Source organism: Gobio gobio, assembly GCF_949357685.1.
Source record: "Gobio gobio genome assembly, chromosome: 24".
Taxonomy (NCBI): domain Eukaryota; kingdom Metazoa; phylum Chordata; class Actinopteri; order Cypriniformes; family Gobionidae; genus Gobio; species Gobio gobio.
Window position 1 is genome coordinate 7,447,640 of NC_137120.1, and position 27,843 is coordinate 7,475,482.

General features: G+C 42.5%; 1 protein-coding gene across 1 annotated transcript in view; it reads right to left on the minus strand.

The window, feature by feature from the left end:
* Nucleotides 1-1,635: 1,635 nt before the first annotated feature.
* The window catches only part of LOC307120267 (uncharacterized protein), a 49,931-nt gene continuing 23,723 nt past the window's right edge, over nucleotides 1,636-27,843 (minus strand). Inside the window, exons 3-5 of the mRNA XM_079807205.1 lie at nucleotides 12,821-13,156; nucleotides 4,084-4,422; nucleotides 1,636-2,453 (exon numbers count right to left, since the gene is read on the minus strand). Coding sequence (XP_079663331.1) covers nucleotides 2,314-2,453; nucleotides 4,084-4,422; nucleotides 12,821-13,156 — 815 coding nt within the window. The 3' untranslated portion in view covers nucleotides 1,636-2,313. The remainder of the gene's footprint in view (nucleotides 2,454-4,083; nucleotides 4,423-12,820; nucleotides 13,157-27,843) is intronic.

A 27,843-nucleotide genomic window follows, 5' to 3' on the forward strand; every position in this document is an offset into this window, starting at 1 on the left:
ACCGTCAAGTGGGACCAACGGCACCCCAGACGTACCCGGGTGAGGCAGCGAGGTGGAACGCCCAGACCCGACCCGGAGTGTTGTCCGAGTGTTCCAAAGTGGAACACACAGATCCAACTCGGGAGGCCCGGAGGCGGCCCAGAGTGTTGTCTGAGTGTACCAGGGTGGGGCAGAGTGTGGGAGAGAAGGCCCGGAGGCGTCCTCGAGCCGCACACTGCTGCCCCCTGGCGACGGGAGGGGAGGAAAGGAGTGGCAAGGCCCGAAGGCATCGCACACTGCCAACCTGACCCTCCTGGAGCCCAGGGAGGGAGAAAACTGCTCTGAGAATGTGGGTACTGCTGGACTCCGGAGCGGGGACTCCCCGTTTCAGGGCTGCTTGCCCTTGCACTTGGCAGAGGGCTTTGCGGGAACATGGAAGAGTTGGGCGCCTCCCTTGTGTCCAGGTGGAAGTTGCTGCTTGGCTTAGCATGGGCAGAGGCGGACACAGGGGGACGCCCTCTGCGACAAGCAGGCAGAGGCGCTGAGCCGACGACTGGGTGGAGGCTGCAGCTGGTCGTCGGGGCAGGATGCCTCCGTCTGCTTATAGGCCACTGAGAACTGCTGGGCAAAGTTCTCGACAGCGTCGCCGAAGAGGCCATCCTGACAGACAGGGCGTTGTGGAACCAAACTTAGTTGGGCTCACACATTTCTGTCAAGTTAGCCCCGGGTTCCTGGACCACTAATGTGGACATCGCCTGACCCAGAATTTCGTCACCCGGGGAGCGAGGTCCATCATCGCACGCAGTTCTTGCATAACCCCTGGGCCGGGACTACCCTCATGCATGCAGGACAGAGGGTAGTGAGAGAGGGAAAAACGTATACAGATTATGGCCCATTTGGCGTTCCATATTTTGACACCAAATAGTTCCACACTGCTAAATTCTTCCGATGCAGCAAATGAAACGCTAGGTCCCCCCTTTTTTCAAAAAAGGACCAGCAATCCCATCTGAGCTACCAGCAGGCATGTGAGACAGTGGGCGTGGCCGACAGACTCAACGGCACACGTCGCACTGAACGCTCAAGCCCCTATGAAAGGGACAGGACGAACAACGCGCCAACGTGGCCATGTTCTCATGAGAGAACATGAACCACCCACGAACACAGTCTCAGCACGCCCTTGATACGATAGAGGAGTGGGGGCCCACGGGGATGTACCCGGCGGGGAAGCCCCACTTAGGCTTATTAGCTGAAGTACCCCTTTATACTAGATCTGGGTATAAGCAAAGGGACTCCACCCCGTTTGAGGTTTCATAGTCTAGATCGCGCATCTAGAGCGCCGAGTGACACGCTGGGTTGCCGTGACAACCCCCGACGTCAGCCGGCGCTCGGCAGCACACGGCGCGCTGAACACTCAAGCCCTTACGAGAAAGGTGAGACGAACAACGCGCCGACGTGATCACGCTCTCCTGAGAGAGCATGGATCACCCACGAACGCAATCTCACACGCTTTATATGTGAGAGAGATTGTGGCCGTCAAATAAGGACAGGAAACAACCGCATCCAGAAACACACGATTTGAATGACATCTTGAAAAAGACGGTCAAACCATGTTGCTCTTTTAGAAGGAAATGCTCTTTGGGGTCATTTGTGATTTTTCCATTAACTTTTAATTGATATATAGTATTTAAATTAACCTAAGCATTTTCCAATCTAAAAAAGTAAGAAGTATTCTGTTCCCCTTCCTTCAACCATATTTTCCTTGACCTTACAAAGGCAGCCTTCCTCTAGATGCTATCTAACTTAATTTGTAAATGGCAGAGTTTGTCTCTTTGTGAAAAATGATCTGATCCTTTATTAAGAAGTGAGGTAATTTAAAATATAACTTTACCTTCATGTTCTTTACGAAGGTTAGGTAAATGACTGCCAAAATGTCTTAAATATTGTGAAGCTTCAAACTTGAAGAGATCCCAGTTAGCACAGTGTATTTTTTCAGTCACATCCTTCTTAAAAAAATAAAATTTCAAAATAGAATTGAAATTCCAGTGTGAGGATTTCAGTGTATAGTGATAAGTGGAAGTTTGCACAAAGATATATTGCTTTATGGACAGTACGAGGGGTTGGAAAAATGTTAACGGAAATATTGTCCAAATCTACATTTCTAGATATAAGCCATAAGTCTATTCTTGACTGTCTGGAAAAATTTGTATTGCACCAAGTATAAGTTCTATTGTTTGGATTTTTAACCCTCCTGATGTCTATAAGATCATATTTGTCCATACATGTATTCATCAACGTTAGGCTGGCCTTTTTTCTGGTGGAATACGATCTATCATACTATCTGGTCTGATTATGATCCTGTTCAGCTTTTCTGGATGTGATGTCATACACCACAATAAATACAATAGCCAGTCCCACCAGAGCCGAGATGACCAATCGGGTGACAGCTTCAGACACATGACAACAGAGTGTAGAATCTGAGGAAATAAAAGAACAACATGAAACAAGACTGTCAATTTAGACAATTCACAATCTCACACCATTGAATGTGCCAATGTCAGGTTGGTCAGGATGCTCAAAGAAACAGCAATTTCTTTTAAGGGACATAATGAATTGGGGAAGCAGTTGGCTCTGGGAGAAGTATTTCATCATTGGGGGAAAACATAGTACCTTTATTTCTATGAAAGCCCCTCAGCAGAAAGAAAAGTCAAGAAAGAAAGGAAAAGTGATGCTAGCTTTAAAGGATTGTTTGCAGGGCCGGCCCAAGCCCTTATGTGGCCCTAAGCAGAATTTTATTTGGGGGCCCCTCGGTGCCACCAATACGATTGACTATTGTCAATTCTTGATCATTCGCACACCCAGTATCAATGTTAGTAGTAGCTGTGTTGCTTACATCATGTCTGGCTGTCATGTTTTGACCCTTATACAGTTTTTAATTGTAACAGTAGCAAACCCACAAGAGTGGTCAAGTGTTAATATTCAAAGCCATACAGTACTTTATTTTTTTTAAGTAGTCTCTTATGCTGAATATGCTCACTTTTCCCCAGGATTCTTTGATGAATAGAAGGTTCAAAAGAACAGCATTTCTCTGAAATAGAAAGCTTTCAAAAAAATCCTAAAAACATTGTACACAACTGTTTTCAACACTGATAATCATAAATGTTTCTTAAGCATCAAATAATCATATTAGAATGATTTCTGAAAGATCATGTGTCACTGAAGACTGGAGTAATGATGATAAATTCAGCTTTGATCACAGGAATAAATTACACTTTATTCACATAGAAAACAGCTGTTTTACATTATAATAATATTTCACAATATTAGCCTACGGTTTTTACAGTATTTTTGATCAAATAAATGCAGCCTTGGTGAGCAGAAGATACTTATTTTAAAAACAAGAAATGTTGATTTCTTTCAAACAACAGAGCTTTTATTTTGGTGAAAATAAAATTCGATTTTTTTGCATTCCATTCGACTGTGTATAAAAACCTTTTAATTTTCTAAATAAAAACTTCCAAAATGTAGGCTACACAATTTATAATTCCAAGGGGACGATATAGCAAAAAGAAAAACATTTACTGAGAAACTGGAAGCTATGCTGTAGCCTACTCCAAGACATGCAGCACGTCAGACAAGATATTCGCACTAAAACATAGCGCATTCCAAAATCCATCGATTCATAAAAATGGTTACCGGGCAACTGACGAGTAACGTTACGTTTTAGCGCTGAGTTTTCTTGCACTTTGGACTTTGAACTCTGGCTAACAAGCGAATAGTGTCCGGCTGATGGCGCCGTGAGCTCGTGCAGTGCTGTCAGAATCAATCCGTGCATATATTAGAAAACTTAAAATTTTGCAGTTTATTTAGTATTTGTTTAAGGCCATTTCGCGATTTCAATCATCAAAATAACATACAGCAAAAAGTCATGCTCTTGGGGGCCCCCTGGTGGCCAAGGGGGCTATAAGCAGCCGCTTAGTTCGCTGATGCCTTGGGCCGGCTCTGATTGTTTGTAATGGAATCTGATAAAAAAATACATTGAATATGTGATCAGGAATAAATCAGGCCAGTAAATAATAACTAATAATATCATCAGTGCTGTCGTACCTGCACATGTATGACAGAGTTGAGTGATGTCCAGATGTTGAGTCTGGTTGCTGATGGGATTGTTGAGCACACAGCTGTAGGTGTTTTTATCCTGATATTCCACCTCCAGAGGTAGAGAGAGACTGATGCTGAGATCAGACACACTGATGCTGGACAATAAACTGTTTCCTTTGTACCAGGAGAGAGTCACATGACTCACATTCACCACTGAACACACCAGTGAACAATTTGATGATGATGATGATGATGATGATGATGATGATGAAGATGATGATGATAATGAAGATGACGAAGAACATTGTGAAGAGTTACTGCTGATGACAGGAACAGGCTGACGAGCTGGAAAACATTAGAGAATAAAAAATAAATAAATAAAATGTAGCTTCATGCAGCAGTAATAAAACCATTCATGGCCTATAGCACAACGTACAATGCATTGCAAACAATCAAATTAATAAAGTCAGATCTTCAGTAACACCATGGTAGATTTGAAACCACAACCTCATGATTTAGAGCCAGGGCCCATCAACTGATCCACATGTCCAGCAACCTCTGTACATTTCCAAACTGGCAGACAAAGTTGAGAATCATTGCATAGAAACATGGGTGATGCACTTTTGTTGCTCTTGGATACTTTGAACGAATGGGCATGAACACAATATATGCCAAGTTATGTTTCAATAATATAAGCATTGCTAAGATACAGTCTAACAAACTCTGCTGTGGTGTGGAATCAGAATGATACGTAAGGGATAATGTACATCCAGCCAGTTGTTATCGCAGAATTAACCCACACAGAGTGATCAGGTTCGCAGAGGGGTCTTGCGTCACTCTGAAGGGGTTTATTCTGCGATAACAACTGGCTGGATGTACATTATCCTGCTTATTACACGGCTACTTGTCTCAAGTAAATTAGACACGAAATATTGCCTTGAGTTTAAATATTTTATCAGCTCTTACACAAAGCTTTCGTGAAGAAAAACAGTTCCAAACTGCTTTAAGCCTTAATATCTACTTTAATATTATCAAAAAGTTTATTTATTTCACAAATTCCATTCAAAAAGTGAAACTTGTATATTATATTCATTCATTACACACAGACGGATATATTTCAAATGTTTATTTCTTTTAATTTTGATGATTATAACTGACAACTAAGGAAAATCCCAAATTCAGAAAATTAGAATATTGTGAAAAGGTTAAATATTGAATACACCTGGTGCCACACTCTAATCAGCTAATTAAGTCAAAACACCTGCAAAGGCCTTTAAATGGTCTCTCAGTCTAGTTCTGTAGGCTACACAATCATGGGGAAGACTGCTGACTTGACAGTTGTCCAAAAGACGAACATTGACAACTTGCACAAGGAGGGCAAGACACAAAAGGTCATTGCAAAAGAGGCTGCCTTTTCACAGAGCTCTGTGTCCAAGCACATTAATAGAGAGGCGAAGGGAAGGAAAAGATGTGGTAGAAAAAAGTTTACAAGCAATAGGGATAACCGCACCCTGGAGAGAATTGTGAAACAAAACCCATTCAAAAATGTGGGGGAGATTCACAAAGAGTGTTCTGCAGCTGGAGTCAGTGCTTCAAGAACCACTACGCACAGATGTATGCAAGACAGGGGTTTCAGCTGTCGCATTCTTTGTGTCAAGCCACTCTTGAACAACAGACAGCGCCAGAAGCGTCTCGCCTGGGCTAAAGACAAAAAGGACTGGACTGCAGCTGTGTGGTCCAAAGTTATGTTCTCTGATGAAAGTAAATTTAGCATTTCCTTTGGAAATCAGGGTCTCGGAGTCTGGAGGAAGAGAGGAGAGGCACACAATCCACATTGCTTGAGGTCCAGTGTAAGGTTTCCACAGTCAGAGATGGTTTGGGGTGCCATGTCATCTGCTGGTGTTGGTCCACTGTGTTTTCTGAGGTCCAAGGTCAACGCAGCCATATAGCAGGAAGTTTTAGAGCACTTCATGCTTCCTGCTGCTGACCAACTTTATGGAGATGCAGATTTCATTTTCCAACAGGACTTGGCACCTGCACACAGTGCCAAAGCAACCAGTACCTGGTTTAATGACCATGGTATCCCTGTTCTTAAATGGCCAGCAAACTCGCCTGATCTTAACCCCATAGAAAATCTATGAGGTATTGTGAAGAGGAAGATGCGATATGCCAGACCCAACAATGCAGAAGAGCTGAAGGCCACTATCAGAGCAACCAGAGCAACCGCATTTACATTAGGGATGGGCAACAGTGGTCGAGTAATCGAGTACTCGAACATGACAGCGATCATCGATCATGAGAACGATGATCGCCCTGAAAAAAAAATATTTGTCTCTTTTTTATTGGTTATTGCTTCGTTTTGCGCGGTACCGGAGGTCTGATTGGTTAGCGTTATACAGCGCCTCCAGACCGCGGTGAAATAAAGTGAAACTGAGGCGTGCACTGCAGTGATGTCTGGAATCACTGATCATTAAATGGTTAGTGCAAGATGTGCAGCGCCAATCTGTCATAGCCTACATATCATTATAATGAGAACACCGTGGAAAATGCTGTAAATGATCTGTGTTTAGTTCCCCGTGTATCAGCTGATCCACAGAGAAACTAGCGAGAACACTCAGACTAGCGCGTGAAGTTCATGTGCGCATTCGCGTCCTTTTCTGCAGATGCACGTTGTAAGATTACTTTTATGTTTTCTATATCTGATTAATCTAAAATAAGAAGCGTTTGGTTGAGCTTAAGCTAGCAAAGGGCTGCCGTTATACCGGCTGTTCACTCTCTTCAGTTTCAGCTCAAATGCATTAATGCTCGAGCTCGACATGGTTTAGAGACAGATATTCTTTTCAGATAGGCTATTTCTTTCTCAGAATCATTGACATTAGTAATGCAGCAGTGCTATACTGTTCTCGTATTTTTTAATAGTAGACCTAGTTTATTTAAAGCTGTTTTTCGTTATGAGTTTGAAAACGCGCAGTGATGTCTGTAAACGCTTCGATCATGAATAATAAAATTAAGTGCATGATGTGCAGAGTCAATCTGTCAAAGCATTATAATGAGAACACGATTTTAATAAAATGTTGTTTCTGTGTGCTTTCGTTGTCCGTGTATCAGCGTTGTTAAGGTAAGAGCGCATTCAAAATGTTCCGTTTCAAACCCTTTGCCTGTCAAATCTAGCACGCTGAAGTTCACGTGCGCATTCCCGTCCTTTTGTGTTGATTTATGTCGTAATAGGTTCATAATAATCTTCATATTAATATTGATATAGGGTGCGTTTGGTTGAGTTTATTAACCAGATAGCAAGCTCTGCAGGGTGGTGTTATTTCACTGTTTCAGCTCAAAGGCAATGCTCGATACTGATTTGGTTATTTGAGACGGTCATTTTATAAAGATGTTTCTTTTTCAAAGACATTTATGCATCTTAATCTAGCGGTTATTTTTTGTTTTATATGTTCATGTTTTCATATACCTGTTTTCATGTCACGTTTGTATTTGTCAACAACAATCTTCATAGCAGTTTTCATTATCTCAATGATGGACATGCCCCGCCCCCTGCACATGCCCCGCCCCCGAGTACTCGAGTACTCGTTTTTGAGACCTATCGATGATCGAAAGGAGAAATTGACAAAAATGCCCATCCCTAATTTACATTTCGCTTTGAAACCAAATCTTCCGTGATCATGTCATTCAGCTCCTCACTCTCGTGATGAATGAAATCTGACTTCTGCTGCATTTGTGCTGCGACTCTCGTTCGGCTCACACTGTATTGAGCAGACACATTCAGTTTTTAATTCTAGTGTCTGTTCTCTAACTGAACTAAATTATTTTATTACTATAAAAATCAAAACGACGGTGGGGGCGGTGCCGCGGTGGGCAAGTGATGTAACCAGTGTTTCATCTGAACACCGGCAACACCGACTATTGCAGCAAGCCTAGTTCTGTATATAGAATACTGTATATACATTATATACATACATTACACATCTTCGTTCATACACATATCCTTCAAGAATGATTTTATGTTCAATATTAAAATAAGCAAGTTATAACCATTTCCTACATTTGATAAACCAGTTCTCTATATTTAATGAAAGATTTAAAGATTTTAGTATTATATTTGCTGTGTGCTTTTGGATCCACATTCTTTAGGTGCTGCTCTGATGTCTGTGTCAAGACGTGCTGACAGGCAACTGTCCTTGGTGTGTAAAAACACTCTGGGAGTGAGAAGGCCCCCAGCATGTGTTTAACTATATGTCTTCCTATAGTGACCTTAGGGTCACATATGTTACAGGTCTACGGGACTTTCGGGGACTCTGAGAAATGTACCTCTTTTCTTACTAAATAGAATAAATTCACTTCTGTACTTGATGTATCAGCATGTTTTGAAGAAGTGCCTTGTTGATAGTTAGTTAAGATGTTCTCAACCTTGAGGGAACTGTTATTCTCTGGAGCTTTTGTGTGTATGTGCGTTGCATGATCGGTGCAGGCCCAATATTGAAGATGGACGTTTTCTGCACACGACCCCAGACCTGAAGACGCCTTTCTATGACCTCCTGCGTCATTGTGATCTAAATCTAGTCATGAGGCGACAACTAGTCTACGCATTTTTAGTGATATATGCTCCTATCTGTCTACGTGTGGAAAGTTGCTTACATTGCATGTTGTTAGAACCAATCAGAATAATTCCACATGGCAGTAATGACGTGGCTAGACATTGAAAACAGTATAACTGTTCAGAAAATTGTATGTACGTTAGACGGAGGCGGGTAGACTGTTAGAGGGAGCGCGGCCTACGAACTCCTTGTGAGCTGGCTTCTACTGATGAAACTGCAAACTATTCTTCAGTAAATATTTCTTTAATTAATCTAACTCTTGACTCTTGGTCTTCATTTTTTCACTACTGGTCCTGGGTCAACAGAACATAAATACAACAGAACAAACATACAAATGAAAACAGTTATTTTCAGGTTTTTCATGTCGGTCTAAACTAGATTTTCAGGTACAGAAATCAAATGTAAAATATCACTTCATAATCTTCAGTGTATAAGTATAGAATAACCCTTATTAAAGTTATTCAGTCAAGAGCCGTGAGTGAATTTTCTTCCTGTCTTTTGTTATCTCGTCTTTTATGAGAAAACACTTCCCTGCCATTAACAAGATTTTTTCGTGTTTCCACTGGTAGGGGAAGCTACTACACATCTCCTGAACGAGTACAGAATCTCCTGATCAAAACACAAGCGAAGAAGAGGCAGGAACAAGCTATCTTTTATAAGCAGATGCATATGTAAAATAACGTGATCACCAACATTAAACAGCATATAAATCAAAACTGCCTAATGTTACTGAATGAAATGTAGACCCAGGATGAGCTCTAGGACTGTGAAGCTTTGGGGGTGTTGATGGACTTGATCTACTCCATCTGTGTTTTGATCATCGTTCTAAATGCCATCTGTATGTAAGTTAATTGCGTTTTTTTCAGCTTTTTTCCTCAAAATGTTGCTTTTTTCATGACACCACATTCAAGTGTTGATAAAAAAAGAATGCATGAAGCTACAATAAAACAGAGGGTCTGTTCTTTCTTTTGATATATTACATGTTCAGATATTCATACAAGATATTCTGCGGGCCATGAAACTTGTGAAAATGACAAAAACGCAGGCACATTTTATGTTTACGTTCACTTGACAGACTATGTTTACGATGATACTCTGCATTTTGACATAATTTTGTGTGAGGCGCGTGAGCGCGCGTTCATATCGGTGGCATATACGCCGATGCCGATATATCTGCAACAGGCTCATATCGGCCGATAAAATTGGCAAACCGATAAAACTCTACAGAAAATTATACAATTATAGGATTTATAGGAGTTATACACACAATTATAGGAGCCAATTATAGGGAAGATACACTATATCTAATGCACAATACTGTAAGACATGTAGTAAGAAACATTTTCATCATCATCATCCAAAAAAAGCTACCAATCTAGTAGGTGGAGTTTCACATTACCTAGTAAATTAAAGTTTTTTAATGTAATTGGTCCAAAGTTATTAGCTTTTAATTGATGTTATGAAATTTTACTGTACAAAAAAAAAAAAAAAAACTTGGTCTGGAGATTTTCAGACCCTCACCAATCCCTGTGCCGAATTTCACAACTTTCACATTGTTAAGGCCAGACTGGTTCCACCCACTCATGTGTCTCCATGGTTCACCCCTGAACTACTAGCCATGAAAGCTAAAGGTTGACGCCTGGAAAGGCTGCATAGAAAGACTGGACTTGCTGTGCACTCTATGATGTACAACAAACATTTGCATAACTATCGCACAGCTCTCATCACTGCATGCTCCTCTTATTTATCCTCAACTATTAAGAATTCTATATGTTCTGCTCTTTCCTGGTTCACCTCTTAGATAGACAGTACTATATATGGAACGCTGGCAACTTCCGGCGAAACGAGCGACAGTTACCGTTGGCGAGTGGCGACATTCATACATTGACTGTGCTGTTACCATGATGCAGTGAGCAGTTTAGGACTGCTGCAGTTCATATTACAGTTCCCCCTGCATTATGTTGATTATTAGGAACAAGAAAATTAATCATTTGTCAAATTCGAATGACGTTTTAGTCATTTTTGACAGTATGAGGGAGTTTAATTGATCGTTAACATAGTGAATGATTTAATACACTGAGCACTGCTGTGGTTTATATAACAACACTCTACAGCAGAATGTTACTTTTAATTCTAATTTCTTAGTTTTATATATCACTTGTGATTTGTATTTTCTATAGATGTGCAGTCTGCCAATAATGCCAACAAGTGTCTCACAGTACAGAGACTAGAGACATACAGCGACAAAATCGCTGGAGGTGTGAATGGGGCATTATGCTGATGACGTCCAAATCTATCACTCACCGCATGTATAGAGAAATCAAACACTGGATAACTCTGAACTTTTTTAAATAAATTGACAGCAAAACTCCTCCAAACCTGTAAATAGAATGGACATGTCCTTTGACATAAGCCCCATTTCCACCTAAATTACCTGGAACAATTTGTCCTAGGAACTTTTTTCCCAGGAACTTTAGCCGTGTTTCCACCGCGGGAATTTTCCCCAGGAACTAGGGACTTTGGGGTGGTACTCGGTGTGTTTCCACCGCAGGAACCGGGGTCTAAATGAAGTTCCGGGTAAAGATTTCTTTCTCGAAACGGCCCTGCTCGCGAGGTAGTACTTTTTCAAAGTTCAGGAACTTTCGGGGGTGGAACTTCGGTGCTGAACATGCTGATTGGTTGAGCTCACGCAGCATTTTATTTCAACCTAAAAGTCTGTTGCGTGCGTGCCAGGGTTTCCGTTGTCCGGTAATTACCGGACATTGGCCGGGAAAAAAATTAAATGTCCGACAAAATTAAATCTTTTCGGTCAAATTGTCAGATTAAAACTGCCTAATAATCCCGGCCCCGCCCCCCTAAAACAATCTGAATCGACCGTTTGAAAGTGTTTAAACAACATCGCATGTTGCATTTCAAATAAAGCGCACGTACGCCTAACGGCTATAATATAGACCTAAACCACGAACTATAGAGAGACGTTTCAAATATGGCCAGGCCCAGGCAGACTAGCCTTAAAAGTTTTTTTCAAAGGCCAGACACGAAGGAGGATACTGAATCAGGAACGCCTGAAGCCTCAGATGTCCAGAGCCAGACAGTTCCGCCACCACCGGAGAAAAAGCCGAAGTGTAGGGCGTATCGGTCGGAATGGACTGACAAGTTCCCATGGCTAAGATGTGAGGTAGTTGATGGTAACGAAAACATTTTCTGTTCGCGCTGCGAAAAGGCAGGACGACGCAACGGATTCACAAGAGGGTAGAATAATTTGAGAATGTCATTTGTTTGTTCAAGTTCATTTGACAAGGAGTCATTTCACACGGTGGCCAATTTAAATGTTACCAACTAAATGAGACATACAGAGTTTATAATTACATTTGCTTGTGTAACAACAATGCTATATTTTATGTGGGGAAGGGGGTTGGTTTGTTAAACTATGAAATGTGCAACCAAAGTAAAAAAAATTGGTTGATTGACGCCAATCGGACGTTCATGTTTTTTTTTTCCCGTCTATTTGAAAGTTAGGCTAATAAACATGTTGCATATACAGCCTGATTATGTCATTTTTTTTAAGTTACATAAACCACTTTCAGTTTTTCTCAACTTGAATAATTAAGAGGCGATATTTGACCGGCATTTCATCAAAATGTCCGGAAAACGAAACCTCTGCCGGTCACTTTGACCGGCACCATTTTTTTCTAGCAGAAACTCTGGTGCGTGCAGTAACAGATGTTTGCTATTCAAATCAACAGTGGAGTTTAAAAAATACGACCGATGGATCGACGACAAGGTTCAGGCTTTATTAAGTTTATTTGCGGAAGACAAAATCTAGCAGGCTCTGGAAAGTCGTGCGCAGTCCTACGTCACCGGACTAATCTTCACGGTACTTTAGACCGCAATGGAAAAGCAGACAGCAGCTGGTCTGGGGGAAAAAGAGTTCCTGGGACAAATTGTTCAGGGTAATTTTGGTGGAAACGGGGCTTTATTTTCCCCCAGACCTGCTGCTGTCTGCGTTTCCATCGCGGTCTAAAGTAAAAGATATGTACTTGTACAATGACAGTACATAATCTTCTAATCAAATAAATACATTTTGTCAATAAATTTGTAGTATATAATAGAGTGAGCTGTAATTCTCTACTCACCATAGACGGTCACAGTGAATCTGTGTTCAGACGATGATCTGCTGGTGCTGATGGTCACTTCATAGAGTCCAGAGTCTGTGGTTCTGGTGTTTGTGATGGTCAGAGATCCAGTCTTCTTGTTCAGCTTCAGTCTGAATCTCCCATCAAGATCATCCTCATGTATAGAGATCTTACTGAAATCTCCATTGGTTTTAACTAAAAGATTCCTGGTAGCACCAAATGTCCACATTATCTCATCATTTGTCTGTAGTTCAGTAACACTAATCTGTAGAGTGACAGATTCTCCCTCCATCACTGACACTGACTCTGACTTCAGTTCATCAACACCAAACACACCTGAAGAACAAACAGAAACAGTCTCTCACTCACACGTATTAAAGTTATAGGGGTCATAGTGCTTTTTAAAGTTTTCCTTTTCCTTTAGTGTTTAATGTCTGTTTGTGCACAAATACAATCTGCAAAAGTTACAAAGCACACAGTGTCTCACAAAGGGATTTATTCTAACCTTGATCAAAACTGAAATGCCACTGAACTTTAAAAAGTATCCCTGATATACTGGAAATATATGAAGAGTTATGCTGGAAAACACATTTCTGATGTATTAAACAACTGTTGGAAATATGTAAATAAAAAAGAAAGGGGATTTGGATGGAGAATAAACCTCTTAACAGAAAAATATCAGATTGCAGAGATTGAGTGTACTATGTCCTGCATGGGGATTGGGGAGAGGACTTTCCCTAAGGTCGAAATTGATTTGGAGATGTTAGAGAAAATAAAGGATTGGGAGGAAATAGGCATAATAACGTCTAATGTAAAGAAGCATGTTCAAAACTTTTATGAAAGTCTACATATACAGATGGATCAAAAGATCAAATCACAGGTTCCACAGGAATATGAGTGTATATTTCTATTTCAAAAACACTAAAGTCTAATTTATCTATAGGCCTATATAGAAAAATTATAAATAAAAATAATTGCCATAATAGGTTTTTACATGGGTTGAGGAAATAAGACCTGACAGAGAAGTTATACGTTCTGATGCAGCCAGGGGCGGTTTCTTCATTAGGGCGACATACTACCAAAGCACGAAAGGGACCAATTTTTTCAATCACATTCAACCACAGAGTTATGCTCACTGTTCATGACGCTTTTTTGAAAACTAATTTTTCTCAAAACATTGAAGCCTTTTTTAAAATCGTGCAGTCACTGCACAGCCAACATAGTGTAGAGCTTATGCTCGCACTGATTGGTTGGGCTGTGTGAACTGCAGGAACCTATGGCAACGTGGCGTATCTGCGTGAACCAATCTGCGCATGAGCAGAGAGCAGAGCCCGCCAAAATGGGTGTGGCCTCTACTATATCAGTGGTCCATTTCACCATAGGATTCAGATTTATTCTCCTTCAGTGACGATCAACATCTTCGTTGATTCTCCTGCATTGAAAAACTTCTCGCTGTTGATCAAGCCAAGCACCGAACGAGACAAATCTGCAGCAGTAGCTCAGCGGACAGTGGCCTCCTGCTCAGCGAGATCTGACTTGACACCATCATCTGCGGCAGTCCGGCGGGGATCTAAAACAGCAAATTTCTACTAAAATAGAAAATGTTCTTACTAAAAGAGCAAATTGGCGGCGTTGTTTCAAATGCCTCGCAATTGTGGCAAATGCAGAGCCCCTCTGCATCCCACTGACAAGCACAGTGACTGCGTTGCCTGTCTGGGTAGATCCCATGCAGAATCGTCGCTCACAGAGAACAGCTGTGCTCATTGCGAGAACATCGTGAGAACATCCTCTCTGCACTCGTGGATAGCTTTCTTTTCAGAAAGCGACTCCGCCCCTCACGCCCTCACCATGGCTCTCCTCCAGGTGTTCCAGGCTAAGCTCCTCTGTTCCATGGATGAGTCTGAACCGGACCCAGCCGCCTTCCGACTTGCGCCACCAACTTGGCCCTGCGTGCCACAAAGACCTCCGCCCAGGCCATAGGAAGAAGCATGGCCAGTTTATTGGTATAGCGCCATTTATGGCTAAATCTTATGGAGATCAAGGATGCAGACAAGACCGCCTTCCTTGACTCCCCTGTCTCCACCACTGGTCTCTTAGGCCCCGCTGTGAGCGGTTTTGTGGAGCGATTCACAGAGGCACAGAAGTCATCTCAAGCGATTCGCTACTTCCTGTATAAGCGCTCCAGCTCTGCTTCTTCAAGTTGCCTCTCAGCTCCGCCCAGCGGCTGAAGCCAAGCAGCGCCCTCAGACTTTGAAGGCTTCCCCTACCCAAAACACCAGGGCCCCAGACCTAGAATTATGCTGGACCCTGAACCTTGGAAGCCTTTCTGATCTGCCAGAAAGGACGAGAAAGGGGTTGAGTGGGCTTCAGTGGAGTGGTCAAAACATTGGTAAGGAGCAACGTAGCTCACGTACTCCACCGAAGTATCAAACATTCTAGCAAAGCACGCTGTCGAGACAGTTCTCCCTTCCCAGAGCGAGTCAGGCTTCTACAGCCATTATTTCCTCGTGCCAAAGAAGGATGGCGGCATCAGACCTATCCTAGACCTCAGACACCTGAACAACCCTCATGAGACTGTCATTCAGGATGTTAACATCCCAAAAAATTCTCTCGCAAATACGCCTAGGGGATTGGTTTTTCTCAGTAGATCTGAAAGATGCCTACTTTCATATCCAGAAAGCCCCCATCACAGTGCGTTCTTGAGATTCGCATTCGAAAGGGTGGCTTACCAGTACACAGTCCTGCCATTTAGGCTGCCACTGGCTCCTCGTACATTTACGATATGCATGGATGCGTCTCTCTCCCCCCTTAGACAGCGGGGAAGGCGCATCCTGAACTACCTCGAAAACTGGCTCATTCTGGCCCAGTCAGAGACCGTCTAGAATGCCTTGGGCTCAGGATCAATCTATCCAAGTGCGCACTGCTCCCCCGACAGCAGATTACTTTTCTGGGAAGAGTTCTCGACTCTGTTCAAATGAGAGCCTGGCCCATGCCAGAACAAGCTCTAACTATTCAGCAGCTAGCTGCCTCGTTCAGAGTAGGGCTTTCGCCCCCATCAGAACGTTTCAGGGGGTGTTAGGCCTTATGCCCTCCATGTTGTCAGTACACCAATTGGGCCTACTGTGTATGAGACCCCTGCAGCTTTGGCTGAAGCCCCGAGTTCTAACTTATGCTTGGCGGTCTGGCCGTCTTCGCATCAGGGTGGACCACGGCTGTATCAAAACCCTGACCCCTCTGGGAAAACAAGACAAACTCTGGCCTCTGGTCGAGCTCGGAGAAACGGCTGCACATCAACTGCCTGGAAATGATGGCATTTCCTAAAAACCTTCCTCCTGGACCTGACGGGACATCACATCCTAGTTTGAACGGACAAAATTAAAGGGGTATCCTACATAAACCACCAGGGCGGACTCAGGTCGAGACTCTTGTGCAAGCTGGCCAAGCGCCTCCTCATATGGGCACAACAAAACTCAGGGTGGCGCACGTACCGTGCGAAACAAACCAGGGGGGCCAAATGTAGAAATTCAAACCTACAGTAAGTGTATTTTTATGATAGCAGTAACTGCGTAATAGTCACAAAAGTGACTATTATAGAGTAAAATACCCTAATAATTAGTCTGTGCTTTTGTTGTCATTTATTTTCATTTGTAGTTTAGTGAGTTTAACTTCTGCTTTAAAAACATTATTTTGTTTTTAGAATATAATGTTACAATATTTCAATGTAATGTGTTACATTCACTGTTTGTTTTCATAGCCTTCAATACGAACACGGTTTGTAGGACAATATTGAGCAGGATGTGAAATGACAGAAAATGTAAAAAAATTTATACATTATTATATCACTTGTTAAATGGTTAATTAACAATTATTCATAATAATAACATTCATATGTAGAAAATAATAACATATGAATAACATTCATACAGTCCTGCATTACGACTTCGGTTAGTAATGCAGGACTGTATGATGCCCCATCCCTGGGGCATCCCTGATTTGGGACTTTTCTGATTTGGGAGTCTGATTTGGGACCTTTCTGATTTGGGACCTTTCTGATTTGGTAGTCTGCACAGTAGAGAGCAGGTACAGCAAGTAGAGCCGCAATTTCAAGACCCTGCCCACACTCCCGCAGTATCTGTTATCTGCAGAACAACTCATTATGTTGGTTTGAAATAAACAGTTATGGAAATGTAGAAAATAAAGTTGAAGCTCCAATCTCCTCAAGAATGTCCAGAAAAAAGTCAGTTAGTGCCTCTGTGACTACTTTGCTCAGAGAAGCCGTCAATCACAGCTGTCAATCATGACGTCACTCCCCTGGTTTTATAGCATCAAATAACTAACAAAAAATTTAAACTTATTTTAAAAAAACGAACACTTGAACTTACACCAGTGTGATAAAAACTACATAAAATGACAGAAACCATCTCTGAATTTTTTTTTTTTTTGAAGTGTAATTTGATTGTTTGTCCCACGTCCCATTACATTACACAGAGAGGGTGGGCTTTATGACCTATGCTGGGACCAGCCACCTGGGGGCGATCGAGACGTTTTGGCTTCACTTTTCAGGACTTGGTATTAACATAAATATCAACCCGGAGATCATCCAGAGAAGATTTGATTAATGAAATATTTGTACTCTTCGCATTCAAAGGATAGGACTGGCAGTCAGATTCTTTTGGGTACCAGCACATAAAGGGATTTCTGGAAAAGAAGCTGCTGATGAGTTAGCAAAAACGGCTTTAACAAGAAATTAAGTGGATGTTAGAGTCAAAGGGTGAATTAAGGTCTATTATTAAAGGGTAACTAAACCCTAAACCAACTTTTTTAGTAAGTGATTTACAAGACTGGGGCTTTATTAGTGCTGTCCATTGATTCGAGTAAATGTTTTGACATTTGGGTATAAAATTTTAATTCTATAATATATGGTGTAAAACCGTCAAAGTGCTGCCCTCTTAAGGTTGAACGGTGGCTATACTGCAGTTGAATTTTCCTATTGGACGTTGTGGGTCATCGTGACGTAGGATGGTTCTTCCAACGGCTCACTACCACGCCCCTGGCAGGAGCTCACCACGCCCCTGGCAGGAGCTCACCACGCCCCTGGCACGAGCTCACCACACCCCTGGCACTAGCTCACCACACCCCTGGCACTAGCTCACCACACCCCTGGCACTAGCTCACCACACCCCTGGCACTAGCTCACCACACCAAGTCAAGTCAAGTCAAGTCAAGTCAAGTTCATTTATTCGTCTCCCTTGGGAGAAATTTGGTTTAGAGACAGGGTACTGCTGCATAGGCAGACATAAAACATATAGACAACATAAAACATAAAACATCCAACAAAGGAGAGGGTACATAACTGGCAACCAGATGGGGACCAAAGTGCAAGAGGATCAAGCTTGAAGTACATTGCAAATACAATTACACATTTAAAATGCAATGCACAGTAAAGTGCTGGTGCATGTTAAAGTGCGGTGCGCAATACAGTACTGATACACATTCGAACACACACTACAAATGCTATACATATTAAAAATACTGGTACGAATTTAAAAAGATGCTGGTACATGTTACAGTTCTGATAAAAACCTCCCTACATTTGCTCATTAATGAGCTTAACTGACACTGGGACAAAAGAATGTTTGAACCGGTTGTATTTACATAAGGAGACCCTGTATCTTCTCCCTGAGGGCATCTGCGAGTATTCGCTGCACAAAACATGGGAACTGTCATTTAGAATGTTTTTTGCCTGAGTAAGGACAGCCTCGTTGAACAGTTCCTGAGGGTTAAGGGGGGGGTGACCCATAATCCTGCCCGCTACTCTGACCAGGTTGAGAATCTGTGATTTAAGTTTGACACTCAGATTACCAAACCAACTGGTGATACCATACCGTAAAATAGACTCTATTGCTGCCCTATAGAAAATTAACATTATGTTTTTACTGACACCAAACAACCGCAGTCTGCGTAAAAAGTGGAGGCGCTGATGGATTCTAGCGCACACAGTGGCTACTTGTGTCTGCCAGCTCAGGTCACTATCAATGTGAATGCCTAGGTACTTGCATGAATTTTGTTGAGTAATGTTATTGCCATGTATCGTTGATATTGTATCATGTATGTTAATCTGTAATTTATGATTGTCGCACCAGTCCACAAACCTGTCTACAGCATCTCTGTGAATGGATGAGTCAGAGTTCTTAGTGAGCAGACTAAGAACAGCTGTATCATCCGAAAACTTCATCACATATTGATTAGGCTCAGAACTAACACAGTCATTTGTATACAGAATAAACAAAAATGGTGAACTGACACATCCCTGAGGGGCACCAGTACTACATATTTCTATATTTGATAAGGAGGAATTAAACTTCACCTGCTGTGGCCTCTTAGTAAGGAATGAGTGGTACCACCTGATTAAAAATGGATTTACATTCAGAAGGGCTAATTTTCTTAGGAGAATATGTGGCTGAATTGTGTTAAAAGCAGAGCTAAAATCAATAAGGAGCAGTCTAGCATATGCACCTGGGAATTCAAGGTGCTTCAATGTAAGGTGCATTATAGTTGATATGGCATCACTTGTACTTCGTTTCTTTGTATATGCAAACTGATATTTGTCTAGTGCTGGCTCCACCTCTGAGCGAAGTACATTTAACATAAGTCGTTCCAGGCCCTTGAAGACATTGGAAGTTAATGCAACAGGTCTATAATCGTTGTCCTCCTGAGGACATGCCTTTTTTGGAACTGGAATTATAGTGGACTTTTTCCAGATCTCAGGTACAACATGTTTATCAATAGAAAGTTGGAACAGCTGGTGCCATACCGGAGACAATTCCTCTGCAAATGTCTTTAAAAGAAAAGTAGACATATTATCTGGCCCCGTCGCTTTTTTCAGGTGCATTGATTTAAAAACCTTGGTTACCGCATGTGGATCTATAAAAATCCTGTCCTTCACAGTACAGTTTACATTATCTAAAACATCACAGCAGTCCCTATTGTTGTCAGATTCAAAACGCATATAAAATTGGTTCAGTGCATTTGCTTTTAAACTCTCATCCTGAGCAAACAGGGGCTTCCTTTTAGCCTCCATGTTTGTCATTCCTCTAATTGAGTCCCACAGTTTCTTGGAGTTGAACATGGACAAGTTCTGTTCTGCCCGCTCCTTGTGCTGCAGCCTAGCTGCTCTCATATGTTTATTTAGCTCTTTTTGAGCTGTTTTGACTCCATCTGTATCACTAAGTTTAAAGGCAGACTTTTTCCACTTAATACACTCCTTAATATCTTTTGTTATGTAAGGTTTATTGTTCGGATATATCTTAACAGTTTTCTGTGGAATGATGGAGTCAACACAAAAGGAGATGTAGGCAGTTGTGGATTCTGTTGCCCTGTCAATGTCCGCCTCCTTGAAAAAGACGTCCCAGTCTGTCAAGAGAAAACATCCTTTCAGTTCCTCAATCTTATCGTCCGACCACACCTTTACAGTTCGGATTTCTGGTTTGCTGGACTTAAAGACTGACCGATATGTAGGTAGCAGATGAATTGCATTGTGGTCAGAGTTGGCAATGGGAGGTTTGGCTCTGGCTGTATAAGCATCCCTGACATTACCATAGCACTTGTCCAGAATGTTATTTTTCCTGGTGTTGCATTTCACATATTGATAGAAACCAGGTAGACTCTTGTTCAGGCTGCTGTGGTTAAAATCCCCTAGTATCAGTATTGGGGCGTCAGGTTTGTTTTGTAGGTGACGATGGACACAGTCAGCAATTTGATTTGCTGCTCTGTTGGCATTCCCACTTGGTGGGACATAGACAGCGCACACAAAAATGTTGCTAAATTCTCTTGGCAGGTAGTGTGGACGTAAAGTAACACACAGTAGCTCCAAGTCCGGGTTGCATATAGTGTCTCTTATTGCAAAGTTTGAGCACCAACTGTCTTTGATATAAATACATACTCCTCCTCCCCCTACTTTGCCCGAATTTGCGTCTCTGTCCAGGCGTACATGAGAAAACCCGTCTACCTGTACGAAATTGTCTGGTACATCTTTACTAAACCAAGTCTCAGTGAAAATCATTAGGCCTGACTCACGGTATTCATAGCAACCCCTGGCCAGTAAACGCAGTTCATCCAGCTTATTTCTCAGGGAGCGGGAGTTACAAAGCAGCATCTGAGGCAGCGGTAACTTACTAGCCCTCCGAGTGCGCTGTCTCAAGCCGCCTCTCTTGCCCCTCTTCCTCGCCTTCCCATCGCGGCGATGACCTGCGCCGTGATGCCGATATAGCTCCCTGGGCACGTCGTCGAGTAGTCCTGCCGATGGTAGAACTCCGCTGTCTTGCAGTGCCAGCAGCTCGGTTCCGCTGTACGTTAGCTAGTTGATAATCCCATCCGCAAAACACTGGATGAACTGGCCAGACAGGATTAGCCACGCCAATGCTATCCGCTCCATTTCCCTCTGTCTCATGTCGCATATATAAAGTAAAGCGTTTAGTGCACGAGTCACTATCACCGTATGTCTTGCACAGTGTGCCCACTGGACACCGACATAAAACGGGAACATAAACGGAGACATAACGAGTAGTACGAGTAAACAAACAATTTGCAGCAGGAGCCCTCCTCCATGTCGCCAGCAGGGCAGCGCCATCTTGGATCAAGAAAGGAAGTGCGTGGTGAGCTTGTGCCAGGGTGTGGTGAGCTCCTGGCAGGGGCGTGGTGAGCTCGTGCCAGGGTGTGGTGAGCTCCTGGCAGGGGCATGGTGAGCTTGTGCCAGTGGCGTGGTGAGCTCGTGCCAGGGGCGTGGTGAGCTCGTGCCAGGGGCGTGGTGAGCTCGTGCCAGGGGCGTGGTGAGCTTGTGCCAGGGTGTGGTGAGCTCGTGTTTTTCTGGAATAAAAACATCTTGTTCCGAGTCAGGAGTTGGAATTGCGAGTATTGAAAATGATCAGGATAGTGTATATTAGCATCTAGTTAGCATAGCTTTTATATAGTTATATAGATTATTTCGTGTAGCCTATTTTAGTTAATTAATTAGCATAGTTGTTAGTGTAGTATTGATAGAAGCATAGTTAGTTAGCATAGTTTTGCATCAGTTAGGATAGCTTCAAGTTAGCGTATATTTTTAGCATTAGTTTTATCTGTATTTAGTACAGTGGTTAGGATGGGACGTAGGTGTAGTGCTGCTGGTTGCAACAGCAGTGCAGGACTGCATAGCTTTCCAGCAGACTTGGAAATTAGGCGCCAGTGGTTGCATTCACTTGGCCTGGAAGACTGCAAGTTCCCGCCTAGAGCTGGAGTGTGCAACCTGCATTTTACGTGGGATTGTTTCTCCAAAGCAATGGAGGTGTAAACGGGCTTCTCCAAACAGCTCCCGCTGAAAAGCGACGCAGTGCCAAACGCTGCTCCTCCACCACCGCAGCGGCGTCTTGAGGTGAGTGAGCATTTTTAATCAAAATTTATGTTCCTTCCTATTAAGCTAAAGTTAATTCATCAGTTTGTAATGTTGTTAAGTTAGGCAAAGTATGCTAAACGTTAGCTTCAGCTACTCCTGACACCGGGCTAACGCACGAATGGGGTCTGCTGGGGTGTTAATACGTCCTTCGGACAAATAGTGGGTTGGTGGGGTTTAGCTTGGCAGAGGTCAGTGCGGGTCCGGGGGTCATTTGCCCACTTTAGCGGGTTGGCGGACAAACGTATACACCCCCAGACTATTTGAATGGCTCAGGAGCCCATTGCATTAATCCTGTAGTGGGACGGTGTTCGTGCCACACATTGTAACAGGTTTCTGTTTGAAAATTATTTGAGATTATTTGCTTTGTCAGAATATTCATGTCACTAATATTATTTATAAACATTCTAAAATCTCTAAAATCACTGAATATAAGACTGTAATTGTAAACGATAACGTGATTGAATGCTTATTGATAACAAATCGATTATTTATTTGCGCAGCCACCCAGGCCAGAATGCCTAACAGGAGTGTGTCGTGTAACACAGTCACACTGATGGAGCCTTTCACAGAGTGTCCCGGGGCAACCTCTACACCATAGACTGTAAAAAAATATGGACGTAGTGTCTGTGACGTCACCCATATGATTCTGATGAACAGTTTTGAAGCGTAAAGTAGGGACTAGCTGGCCGTTGCCATCTTGGCAACCCGTCATCGCGCGTCACTCCCGGATAACAGAAAATGGGCAAAGAGGCGGGACATGGGCGGAGCTGAAGTGACTAACAGACAGCAGATAAATGGCTATCCACCTGCCACTCAAAGTGGCCACGCCCTTAATTATGCAGAACTTTAAAGCTTTATATAATGTAAACGAATGAGTTATATAAAAATTCACCCCCCTCACAGTCATGAAGGGCAAAATTAGCTGTACAAATATATTCTGGTAACGTGATAGAATTTAAAGCTTTCCTGCCACACTGCCATCTGCTGTTGTATTAATAACTTTGCATCTTTTGTTTAGGCACAGCATCATGTGAGAAATTCATGTCAATTTTGTTGTCACCACGTCTTATTAAAGACACACACAAAATGAGTCCAGAATACCACACCTCTGGAATTGAGTGTTTCCACAGCCTCATTCTGAAGTACTCACCCAAAAATGCGGTGTTCTCCTTCAAAGGAATGTTGTGCAGGTACAGGGTATCCGCGGGATCTTAAAAAGTCTTAAATGTCTTAAATATCAAAATAAAAATTTTAAGGCCTTAAAAAGTCTTAAATTCGCTGAAGTATTGAGTTCTAGGTCTTCAATAATTTAAACGGGTCTTAATTTTCCTACGTCCATGTAACGCTACCTCTTGCTCATTGAAATGCTCCCGCAGCGCTTTAGAGTGTGTGTGTGTGTGTGTGTGTGTGTTGTAGTTCGTTCTTTCGCTAGTCCAAATATAGTTTGCTGTATTATAATAATAATAATAATTTGTTACATTTATATAGCACTTTTCTAGGCACTCAAAGCGCTTTACATATGGAAAGGGGGAATCTCCTCATCCACCACTAATGCAGAACCACCTGGATGATGCGACGGCAGCAATATTGCGCCAGAGGGCCCACCACACACCAGCTGATTGGTGGAGAGGAGACAGAGTGATGAAGCCAATCTGTATATGGGGATGATTAGGAGGCCATGATGGACAGAGGCCAATGGGCAAATTTGGCCAGGATGCCGGGGTTACACCCCTACTCTTTTGTCGAAGGACATCCTGGGATTTTTAATGACCACAGAGAGTCAGGACCTCGGTTTAACGTCTCATACGAAGGACAGTGCTTGTTACAGTATAGTGTCCCCATCACTATACTGGGGTGTTAGGACCCACACAGACCACAGGGTGTGCCCCCTGCTGGCCTCACTAACACCTCTACCAGCAGCAATCTGGTTTTTCCCAGTTGGTCTCCCATCCAAGTACTAACCAGGGTCAGCCCTGCTTAGCGAACTCATTCGCTACTGACACACGGACCAATGTCAGACTGGCTGCGGATTCTGTGCATGCTTTTGCCCCCTGTCAGCGCTCGCGCGAGTGTACGGAATGTGTTCCATTTCTAGGCGCATTACGTAGGTCTTGGGAGGGAGGTTCAAGATGGCGGAGTGAGTGCCAGCACTTTTGCAGGCTCTGGTAAAAAGTTTTCTTTTTAGTCTGTTACGGCTCAGTTTTGTTTTGGGTTTGTTGTGTTGCGTTCTCTTTCTCCCATAGGTTGCCAGATAAGGATCCACACCTGTACTGAATTTGGAAAGCAGTATTTAAGACGGCTGTCCTTTGTGGGAGGGGGTGCTGACCCCTATCCTGCATTTTTGCTCAGGAATTGGACCTTCATATTGTTTTTCTCTTTATTGTTCGCTTCTTTTTTTGTTGAACATCTATTTTCTTTATTATGTAACCCCTAGACGTAAATAAATCTTTGGTCTAATTCATTTTTGGACTCTGATCCCTTTATTTTTTGTTACTTCCTTGAGCCGGAATGTAACAATTGGGGGCTCGTCCTCAAATGTTTGATAGAATTTGGAAGGTCCAGCTTCTATTGGAAAAGAAAAAACGTATTATTTGTAACATTTTCACTAGCGCCTGTGTATATGTAGGCGGAGCGTATTTGACGGGTATTCGATTCACCTGTGTGTGGCTTGGCGTGCTAGCGCTAACAAACAGTGGGTGTTTTGTTTGTTACTGGGAAATGTGCGCGAGAGTTTTCGGTGTCTTTAAAACGTTGGATTTTCTTCATTGTTGTTCTCAACTGAAGAGAAAATAAGTGGTAACCGAAATAGACCTTATGGTAAGTGCATTGATTTCTCTTAAGAGTTCCCATTGTTAAAAACGTTAGCTCTGGCAGGATTTTGTTGGGTATGTGTACTCTATTCGGTAAGCTAATATTGCTGAAAGGTAATTTGTCAGCGAACTCTGTATTTTGTTACACTAATGGTGATGTTCCCCGTTAGGTTTAGCAACGCACTGCGTTGATCTTTTTTATTTTAGTTTGTTGTTTTTGTGCTGACGCTGAGTTGAGAGCGCTGCCGCTTTTGTATGTCACTGGTTTGTCCGTGAGTTTATACATCTGACGGTATTTGAGTGCTTAAAAATACTCGACTCTTGGTGGAGGCATGAAGACTAGGGTTGAGTTATTTTAGGGGGGAGGAGAGAGTAGGGGGAATAATCACTTGTTGGTGTTTGTAAATTAAAGCAATCGATTACGAGTTCTGCTGAATAGAAAATCGATAATGGCTACTGTTTTAGATGTATTTTTTGAGTCTCCTTGTGAGGGATTGTTTGATAAACTAACGAAAGAACAGTTGTTGGAGGTGGCCGCTAGGTATGAGATTTGCTTAACCACCAAAGAAAAAAAATTAAAGGAGTCTGTGGCACTAATTGTTAAAGCCGCTCTAGTTAAATTAGAGGTCTTTGATCCTGATAAGCCTGTTGGTTATGATGATGATGATAGCGCTGCACAATCTTCAGTTATTGCTTCCACATTCTCTTTTGAGCAACGAAAAGAACTAATGCTTTTAGAGATAGAAAAGGCAAAATTGAATCGTGAAATTCGCAAATTGGAGGTTGAGGCTGTGCGGTTTCAGTTAATTGGTGAGGGTAAAATGGGGGACAGTGCAAGTGGTTTAACCAGTTCTGTCAGAAAAGGGTTGGATGTAGCCAATAATATTAAGCTGATACCCAAATTTAGTGAAACTGATGTAGACACATTCTTCAGTTTGTTTGAGCGTTTGGCAGATATTATGAAATGGCCAGATACTGAACAGACGTTGATGTTGCAGTGTGTGCTAACTGGTAAGGCACAGAAAGCTTATTCTTCTTTAAATGCTCATGATAGTCAAAGTTATCATAAGGTTAAAGAGGCTGTACTGAAAGCTTATGAGCTGGTGCCAGAGGCCTATCGGCAGAAATTTAGAAACATGCGAAAACCTGCAGAACAGACATATTGTGAATTTGTGAGAGACTTAAAAATCCAGTTAGATCGCTGGTGTGCTGCTTCAGGTGTAACTAGTCGTGAAGATCTTCATGAGTTGTTCCTGTTAGAACAGTTTAAAAGCTCTTTGTCTGAGCATGTTTCCATCTTTTTGACTGATCGAAATGTTACATCTATGGAAGAGGCTGCCATTCTTACTGATGAGTATGTACTCACTCATAAATGTGAAGTCAAGAGAAGTAGGTTCAAGTTCAGTGATAGTCCAATAGAGAGTGTAACTGCCCGTCATGCCTTGTCTGATAAGAGTGAGAGGAATTTTAAAAGTTATGCTGATAAAAATGACCGGTGTGCTTATTGTCATTTAAAAGGACACTGGAAAAAGGATTGTTTAGCACTTAAAGGAAAACTGATGCGTGTTAAACCTGAACCTAAGCCTGCTCTTGTTATCTCATCTGTTCAGACAGATAATAATTCTTGACTGTTTTGATATTTTACAGAACTTGGAGAAACCAGTGGTACCTTGCAATGTTGGATATGCTCCCTTCATTACAGAAGGCTATGTGTCATTGCTTGGAAGTACTGAGAAGGTTCCTATTAAGATTCTCAGAGACACGGGTGCATCGGAATCATTCATTTTGCAAACTGTCCTTCCTTTTACTCAGGAGTCCAATACAGGAAACAGTGTGCTGATTCGCGGCATTGGCTTACAAACATTGTCTGTACCCCTACATAACATGTTTCTCCAATCTGATTTAGTAAATGGAGCAGTGGTGATGGGAGTCCGTCCTTCATTACCAATGGAAGGAGTTTCAGTGATTTTGGGGAATAATCTGGCAGGTGACCGTGTGTGGCATGATGTTCCACCTCCACCTGTGGTTGCGACTTGTCCTGCTCCATTTGGTGTCACTGATATCTCCCAGCAGTATCCAGAGGTATTTGTGTCTTGTGCACTAACACGTGCAATGAGTAAACAATCAGCTGAGCCAAAACTAAGTGATGTGAAGGATTTGTTTACCTCTAAGAGGGTAGTGCCTGGTCTCCTTGCTTTGCCTTCTATTTCCCATCAGGTCTGGGTGTCTGCTCAGAAAGAGGATCCATCTCTGAAATCACTGTTTGAAGCTGCTTTATCTCCTGATGTAGCAGAGAGTTCCGTTAATGGGTACTTCATTGAAAATGGGGTACTATTGTGGAAGTGGACTTCTAACACAGAGGGAGGTTTGACTGAACCAATTATACAGGTAGTTGTGCCTGTTTCTTTGCGAAATGCTGTGTTGGATTCTGCTCATGGTGGGGTGTCTGGTCATTTGGGCGTAAATAAGACCTATCAACATTTGCTGCAGTATTTTTACTGGCCTCGTGTTAAGAGTAATGTAAGACAGTATATTAAGACTTGTTCGATCTGTCAGTTGACTGGAAAACCAAACCAGACCATAAAGCCTGCGCCTTTGTATCCCATACCTGTTATGGAACAGCCTTTTCAGCATCTCCTGGTGGATTGTGTTGGGCCTTTACCACCTTCAAAGTCTGGTAGCGTTTACTTATTGACAGTGATGTGTCAGAGCACTCGATATCCTGCGGCTTTTCCTTTGCGATCAATCACCACACGATCAGTTGTAAAAGCCTTGTCCCAGTT